At 33.8% G+C, this 8,989-nt stretch overlaps 1 protein-coding gene across 1 annotated transcript; it reads left to right on the top strand.

The window, feature by feature from the left end:
- Nucleotides 1-832: 832 nt before the first annotated feature.
- LOC139779591 (LON peptidase N-terminal domain and RING finger protein 3-like) lies at nt 833-4,671 on the top strand. The gene is made up of 2 exons (XM_071717992.1): nt 833-2,493; nt 4,592-4,671. Exons 1-2 carry the CDS (start codon nt 1,932-1,934, stop codon nt 4,597-4,599), a joined length of 570 nt encoding a protein of 189 aa, XP_071574093.1. The 5' UTR covers nt 833-1,931; the 3' UTR covers nt 4,600-4,671.
- The last annotated feature ends 4,318 nt before the right edge of the window (nt 4,672-8,989 follow it).

The raw sequence follows: 8,989 nt of genomic DNA, 5'->3' as shown, positions 1-8,989 counted from the left end.
ATAACAAGTGTCCGGGAAGGTATCTCGAATAAAATTCGCTATACAAAACTCGATGGTATCAAAAACCATTTGTAATTGGATCTTGGTATGAAAAGAGTGACAAGGGTGGATGCGAGGATGTGAAGGATATGAATGGGGAATCAAAGCGATTTGATACGTCGCTGAACTAACCGATAACCATTGACTGACGTTATTGGATTCCAAAGTGATATATCAATACTTATATAATCGTACGTGATAAGAAAATAGTGCGGTCCTTTTTAACTCAGCAGGTTTATAAACTTAAACAATTTTAAAGATATTCAAAGAAGCATTTTGATAAGCAGACTCTCTGCTTATTAAATAAATTTTATGTCCTCAAAGAAATAAAATGAAAAGATTCTAAGTGCAAATTATTACACTGAGAAAAAAAATTGTTAATCCCAAGAAATATTTAGTCCAATACGTTCAACTAAACATTTCAGTTAGTTAACTAAATATTAGTTGTTTTAACAATTTATTTAGTTTCTTTAATCAAGAATTAATTAATTCAACTAATGTTTAGTTAACTAACTAAAATGTTTAGTTGAACGTATCGGACTAAATATTTCTTGGGATTAACAAATTTTTTTTATCAATGTACATATTTGTGCTTTATGTATTATATGGTTAATGTGGAATTATAGGTACTATCTCATAAATAGGGAAAATAAATAAAAGCAACGAAGACTTATTTGCCTTATAACAGGTAGATAAAATTAAAATAACGATAAATGATAATCAGAACTATATATTACTATAAATTACAAGGATAATTTAAGCGTAACATTTATTCATTATAAATTACAAAGACCAGTTAAAGACTAAAAAAAAATTAAGAAGAGAGAAACGATCACGATTTTTATCATTTCCTGGACCAATAAAATCCGTAGACAAAACAAGAAGCTTCTTATCAACCGTAACATCAAAAACGTGTCATAAAGAAGCTTGAGAAAAATAGAAAAAAATCACGGATTTATTCCACGAAATCTCTGAACGGTAGAAAGATATCACCGCGTCACACCGTTGCACATGACAATAACAATTTGCTCAATAATGAGGGCCGGAGATCAGGGGGCACTCGGCAGACAAAGAGACGAGCTTCGTTGTGACGCGACGACGCCGCCTCGCCGGGTGGTGGGAGCAGCGTCGGGAGTGCGGCAACAATACCTACGCACCGTGGCAGACACGCCGCTACGGTACAAGTAAAGCGGCAACACGCTTCTCAAGCTACGTGCAGCGTGGTCCGTAATTCCCTCCGCGACCTCCCGGACCAGGCCGTGGTGTATCCGAAGCCGCGTGGCGCTGGCTTCGTATCTCGAAGGAGGCGGCTGCACTCATCCAGTCCTCCACCGCTGCCACCGCCACCGCTGCCGCCGCCTGCGCCGCCAGCACCGTCACCACCACCATCCCCTGCTGACGGTCGACCGAGCGCCGAGCGGCCGACTCTGACAGTGGCTCGGCCGACCGATGACAGCCGAGGCGTCAGTCCTCAATGCGCCAGCGTGCCGTGTGAAGCGGTCTCGCGCGCGCGTTAACGTGCGGAGCAGCACGCGTGGACAGCCAGCTGTCAAACTCTCTGCGTGTCGCTCCGACGATTCCCGGTGAATCCCGCTAAGTGAATCGTCGCCGGTGAATCTGTTCCTGAGGGGGTCAAGTGACTCGTGACCATGCGACCGTATTCCTGATTTCCGGTGAACCGTGTTTCCCTGTCGCGTAACCCCGCGTAATATTCGTAATCTCTATAAAAGATGTACGTCGTCTTCAACAGCACGAAACCGGCATCGAGCGGTTTTTATCGAGAGGTACGTCCGACGCGCGTACGCGAGTTATTCGTAGAGGGAAACGCGTCGTGAAAGGATACACGGCGTTTTTCATTCCCGAAGAGTGACGCACGAGGAGCGGCGCTCGCGATGACGGAGCTCGCCAAGGAGGCGTTCACCTCCCGCAACTACCACTTGGCGGTCGAGCTGTACGAGCGATGTCTGAAGCAGCAGGGATCAAGCTACGAGGTGCTGCTGGGTTACGGCGACTCCTTGGTCAAGTGCGGCCGCGTCAGGGAGTCCATCGAAATCTATTCCAGGTGTTTGGCCGCGATGTCCGTTCCGGCCGAGAGACTGAAACACCTGGCAACCGCGCTCCTGGAGGATATGGTCGGCGTCGGGACGAGTTTCAGACGGAGGTTCGAGACATCCTTCGCGTGTCCCCTGTGCGAAGGCACCCTCTGTCAACCGGTGACCGCCGGCTGCGGTCACACGTATTGCAGGAACTGCGTGGATCCGTCGAAGAACTGTCGCGTGTGCGGGCTTAAAATCGCTATGGTGAGTGAAACGAATGTGCTAGTGCAAAGACTCGTGGAGAGATGGTGGCCGCGAGAAGCGGAGGCCAGTCGGGCGAGGCACGAGGGTGATATCCTCTTGAGGAAGGGTCACCTGGGTCAGGCGCTCGAGAGATACAACCTGGCGGTCCATTTCGGTAAGGGAAATAGCAATTATTACTTCTCACGACGCATCTATGTATATCATTTCGTAAATATTTCGTCGTATTTAAGTCGTTTGACATATCTAACGTATCTGTACTCTTTATCAGTAACACGATGTGCGATTAAAATTCTCAGTCTATTGCGTAGGATAGAAAAAAGACTCATAAGGCTATTCTACAATTGCGTAAACGTGGTCGTAAGTAGTTGTAAGAGTGTTGTACGGCGTGGTTGTAAAGCGGTACTGCGGTTGTAAAGCGTGTTGTGGAAGATGGTTGAACTTCATCTTTCACGACTACGCCAGATGTGAACGTAAGAGCCAACCAATCAGAGTGCGTTCGAAATACACACTGCACTCTGATTGGTTGCTAATCAAGTTTACAACGTATCGTAACTCTATTGTAGATTGATCCGTTGTACAAGATTCACGACTACTACTACTCCTACTCCTACAACCCTACGTTTACGCAATTGTAGAATTACTCTTATTGATTACGCGAATCCAGACAACTACGGATTAGTGATGCTTTTGTAGAAGATAATTTTCCGTCTAAGTTTGTTTCAGTGATAAACATGTGCCGTTCCACAAGTTAATATACTTGAATAAACTTATAATATTTAGTTTGGATGAAGAAATTTGTTTTAAGAATAGCTGAGACACATTTAATAAGATTAAGTATTAGAAATTTAGCCACAGAAGTGAGTTTTGCAAAAGTGTTTAAAAGATTTTTTTTACGCTTTTAGACATATTTTAAAGAGTCTCTCTCTAGTGTTTTATTTTGTTTAAAAAGTAGAAATAAATTTAAATACTTATATACATATATATATATAGAAAGAAATATGAATAACGTAGAAAAAAATGTAACTTAAAAAGAAATATTTTATATTAAAATAGAAAAGATTAAAAGCGACTAAATAATACATTAATGGTAACAATAGAGATTTAATATATAACAATGTGTGCGTGGGAGAAATACAATATCTAAATATTGCGTAATGACTATGAATTATAAAGATTCAATTATCAAATTTTAATATTTTCTATTTGAATCATCTTGCTCATTACTTTGACGTATCGTATATAAGTATCACAATTCATTGATGCGTTTGTCACCAAATGCTTCCATGACTTCAATTTCAAATAAAATAAATTAGTTCAACCGAGTTGTATCAAAAGCAATCATTTTTAGAAGAATAACACTAGAAACAATTCTTAAAAAATCCAGCTACCATTTTTAATTTATTCTATTCGCGAGCAAAGGGTAACAACATGTGGTTATATAAAGATTATTACGAAACACCTAATCTGAATAACGTTTCAGGCAAGTCGGTAAACTCAAAGTATACTGGTTTATCATTCGCATTTTATAATCTGTCTCGATTTAATCAAAATCACGAACGTTTAGCGCTAAAAAATCACACCTCGAAAGGACCACATTCCCATTATATCTGGATTAATACAGGTAGACCAGTACGCTTAAAGTACGCAATGTATTCGTGGATTTAGTCCACGTACGGATATATGTATGTGTATATTAGGTAGCAACAGAGCCAAATCTGCTGCAACAATGAATGGAATCGGCAGTCTTTTAAATAGCAATTAATTAAGGCTTGTGAATAATAGAGAAAAAACTTCATATCGGAAAAATTTCGGAGATTTATTTTCATATATTATATCATTTAGAGATAATATCTATAAGTATTATAATTTTACATTATTTTTTATTTTATTTATATTATTTACCTATACACGTGAATTCTCGCTGCATTTTAATTTCAAAAAATTAAATGCTAGAGAAATAAATAACAAATATATGAAAATAAAAGTTTTAATAGAAGTAGAATAGAAAAAATATTGGACAAATCTTTAATATATTTATAATATTTATGAAAACTGTTATGAAGCATTGTGTCGAAAATTATAATTTATTCATAATTCGTATAAAAATACTATAAAATAACGAAAAAAACATAAATTATAATAAATGACAAAATCATTGCGAAATTCTGTTGCAGTAACATTAAGTCTAGACATAATAATTATTCCTTCAAAATTTATGTGATGTTAATAATATACTTTTATTCATACACTAGCAAAATGAAATAAAAGAAGAATGGACAGTGCGCATACAAGACAAGTTTAAAAGAGAAAAAAAGAAAAATTTTTATTCAACCTACTGCGTACGTATTTAAACACTTTTATTAAATTAATTATTCACTAAAATCTACCAATTAGAGCCATTTTTAACAAATTAATCTTTCTTTGGAAATGGCGCCAAGTCCGATAAAATTCTTTCGCTATATGACTCTTTCTCTTCAGTTTTTTAGGAATTAATCAATAAACATTAAAGAAGATCATAGTATATTTGCTTCTCTTCTTTTCTAATAACAAGATTTATTCTCTTATGTGCTCTTTCCATCATTCTCTACCTCACTCTCAGATCATTTTTTATCACGCCAAGCTGAAGAGACTACGATTATTGACCTCGGTGTAACGGTGTAATCAATTCGCAAACATATCTGTTTTCTGTTACTTTAGATTTTAATCAGATTCTTTGACATTTGAAAATTTACTTCCGTTTTATAAAGATTTTATAGAAAGTTACTATTTATTGCACTTTTATATTTTCTAATATTAAATAAATTACTTTTATATAAATAATGTTGTAATAATTTTATGTAAAATTATATTAATAAAATTTTTGTATTGTAAAAATATTTTGATAACAAAAATTTATATTCTGTAACAAAAAACAATAAACAATCAATTAAACAACATATTGCTCACATTTTCTATTTTATATACATAATGTATACATTTGCAAATTAATATTAACAATAGAATTTTAAGCTTAATTGGCTAATTGGTTCCTATAGTAAAAAGTAAAAAATTGTTTCTATGACACAAAATATTACTATTTTTTTCTATAAAGATTTAAAAGCTTATTATTTTGATTTGAATCAATTTTACTAAACTTTTAATGACTTTTATATAAAAGCCATTTAAAATTTTATTAAATTATAGGCAACTTTCTTGCTTTTTGGCTGAACTTTTTATCACCGAGGATTTAGAATATACAATATTTCGAGAATAGAATTGCTGATTTCTGGATATCTGGATATCTGGATTTATGTTGGAATAATGTTTCTTTGATAAGATCGCGTCTGAGAAGGTGGGAAGTGATGTAGAAATGATTTATTTCTCAAAAAACAAACGTAAACTTTTGCGTTAAAGACAGAACAGCAGAGATCGGAATTGCGTTTGATGTTTAATCCTTAACTGCTCCGAGTACGTGGAAGAATTTTAGTTACTGAATAATTTTTTATCAGCACTATCACGAAAAGTATCTTAAGTAGTTTTATCTCATGCAGATAAAGAAAGTTTACGTAAAAATAGATTATTGGTTATATTTATAACAATTTTATTATTCAAATAATTTAATATGAATATAATTATATTAAAATCTAAACTTTATTTATATAAAAAAACAAGATTGTAAATCTTTATTTCCTTTTATTTCTTAGACCTAAGACTAATTAGATCTAAAATCCTATACTGTTAAATTTAAAAAAGATAATTTGACATTATAAATGTTATTCGTTATAATTAATATATGTATATTACTAATTTTGATTAATTTCTAATTATAAATTACTTACAAAGTTTTTATCTAAGTGTTAGATGATACGATTTAGAGCAGTTAAAAGTTAAAAATAAATTATCGAGTTACATACTGTTATAAGCAAAAGGCAAATAGTGAGATAGGTCAACGAATGATACATTTCTAGATATAAACTTGATAATTGTTCAACAGTTCTATAATTATATGTTTACAAAGATAGATTCGCGATTTTTTATTGAGAGTTAGAAAGTGTCGAACTTTATCTCTATATCTCTATACTGAGTTTATCTCTTAATTTCCGTCTTTCATTATATATAATTTTTTTCAAAGAAAGTAGAATATATTGAATATTATACTGATTACCATACTGAATTTATTTTAAACATAATAACTTTACGGAGACTCGAAGATAAAAGAAACAATGTAAAAAAATCGGCTAGTTATATCAAGAAAACAAAGAAATGTAGTTATAGATATTTATACTTTATTCTTGCATATCTATTTTATTTTTAAATTAATAAGTATAGGTTAAATTAATTAAATCGTTATATATATCGTTAATATGCGATCAAATTTTTTTCCTCCTTTGTTCTAATAAGTGTTATTTACTGTAATAGTTCGTAATAGCTATTTCTGTGATAAAAAGCACCAAGTTGAATATTGAAATCCGTAGGTATTTTTTCGTGCATATCCGAGTGCACCGGACGCGTGTAAAGTGTGTGAAAAGGGAAGCGTTCGCGTTCGACTGCGACGATCACGACGACGACGCCGTTAAGTTCACGGCCAGTACGAGGCGGTTCTTACATAACGCTTCTTGGAGATATCGGTCTGAATCGACGACGTGTCCCATCCGGAGGCACGCTACGTCTACCCCATGAGATATATCGTATAAATATTTACATGTTCTGAATCAATCCTCACGTTTTTTAACGTTTGACTTGCAAAACTATATTTTAAAATGCTAAAATTAATCTCTCTTCGTTCGGGAGCACTACTTTTAGATTGCAGACAATATTAAACGTACACTTAATTATTACATATACGCCAACTTCTAATAATTTCTATTAGAAATTTTAGATATTATTTATGTCACATAACAAAATATTTATAATTTCTTCATGCCGATTTTTGAAGCGGATTATAGAAGTCATCTGTATTACGATTCTCTCTCTCCGAGATTGTCGAGCAACAGAATTACCAAGAACAATGACGCGTATACGCGATAACAAGTAAGCGCTTCGTGACTAATCGACCTCGCCAAGATCGTCCTTGTTATCTTCGTCATCACGCATACCTTGCAGTAGGACCTTTCGCGAGAAAAATATCCAAGGGATCGTGCATTGTGACACGTATTCGATTAGGCTTTCCGTCGCCTGAATACCTATTCATCCAATGATCGATGGTATAAGATTTTGGCTGACATAAAATTAAACGGTGAAGAATTTTTCGCTAACAGCTCATAACGGGAATTAAATATTCAATGAATGTATAAGAAGTATAGAAGCAAAATTGATAGAGAAAGAATTGATAAAAACAAATATACGCAAACGCGCGCGCGAATATAAACATCGCATAAGACATAAATTACGGTGTTGATGTATCTCATTTTGGATTTAGAAAGAGTGAAATTAATACGAAGAATAAAAGACGTGGACAATTATCATAAATAAACTCGACATAAGCGTATTTCAATGATAATCGTAGTGCACCAGTGTAAGATTTCCTCGAGAAATGCGATTAGCGAGTGACGCAGTTGTTTACACGTATGTGACGCGTAAATATTGCATATAACATTGAATCAGAATCTTCGCGAATATATTACACTGTACAATAAATCGTCGAGTTAATACGCGAAGATTACGTAAAGCGACGTTATCGCTCACGGCGTGTCCGCTAATAAGCGGTTTTACGTGGAAATGAAATTTTAAGCCTCGAAAGATCTCGCTAGAATAAAACGGACTATGAGTACGGTAGCCATGCTGCCCTCGGTCGCACCTGCATCGTTCACCTGGCCTACAGGTCGATTACGGTAGTTTTAATAACGTTCTTCAACGACGCCGCACACTGTACTTTAGAACAAGAAAATATATCTTATTTTGTCAGTAAATTATGTAATAAATGAAGAAATAAGTAGGTGACAAAATTATTACAGCCAAATCCTTTATAAGAGGTTCTTTACCGTAAGAAATGCTTGAACTCCTTGAAGTTAAAATTTTTTGAAAACAAAACTAATTATAAAATATGTAAAACACGTTAATTATTATAAATTATCGAGAATTTAATTTAGGATTAAAATTGTTTTGTTATTTAACAAGATAAATTAACCATAAATAAGATACTTAAGAATAAAAATAAAAAAATACGAATAATAAATAAAAAAGAATTTAAGTTTAAATAAAAGAATATACTCCTATTCTTTGTCTCCGAAACATTTTGTATCGCAGACGTCGATGATCTAGTTGAAAACATCTTTGTCAACGGACGAGAATGCCAGAGACACTCAATTTAGTCTGACTAATTTGCTATTTTAATCGATACAAGTTCTCTTTAATTTAGTATATGTAGTTAATATAATATATTATTTTTTTAATTACGAAGAATTATATAGAATAAAATAATATTTTATTATATTAAATAATTTATGATAATAAAAATACACATTAAATTTGAAACAAAGAAATTGAAGAACCTAATTCCTGATTTATAGAATATAACGGATCTTAGATTGTACGCTGCATGAATTAGATTTTAATTTAAAGATTCCTATAACATTTAAAGCATAAAGATATATATTTTTCTCTTTTTTAAACAAAAATTGAATATATGTATGTATATATAAAATTGCAGGTATTTAAATCTATTACTCGCA

Source organism: Temnothorax nylanderi, unplaced genomic scaffold, assembly GCF_030848795.1.
Source record: "Temnothorax nylanderi isolate EJ_2023f unplaced genomic scaffold, tnyl_v1.0 TNYL_tig0233_pilon, whole genome shotgun sequence".
NCBI classification, from domain to species: Eukaryota; Metazoa; Arthropoda; class Insecta; order Hymenoptera; family Formicidae; genus Temnothorax; species Temnothorax nylanderi.
The sequence above is the reverse complement of the archived record's forward strand: the minus strand, read 5'-3'. Positions and strand labels throughout refer to the sequence as shown.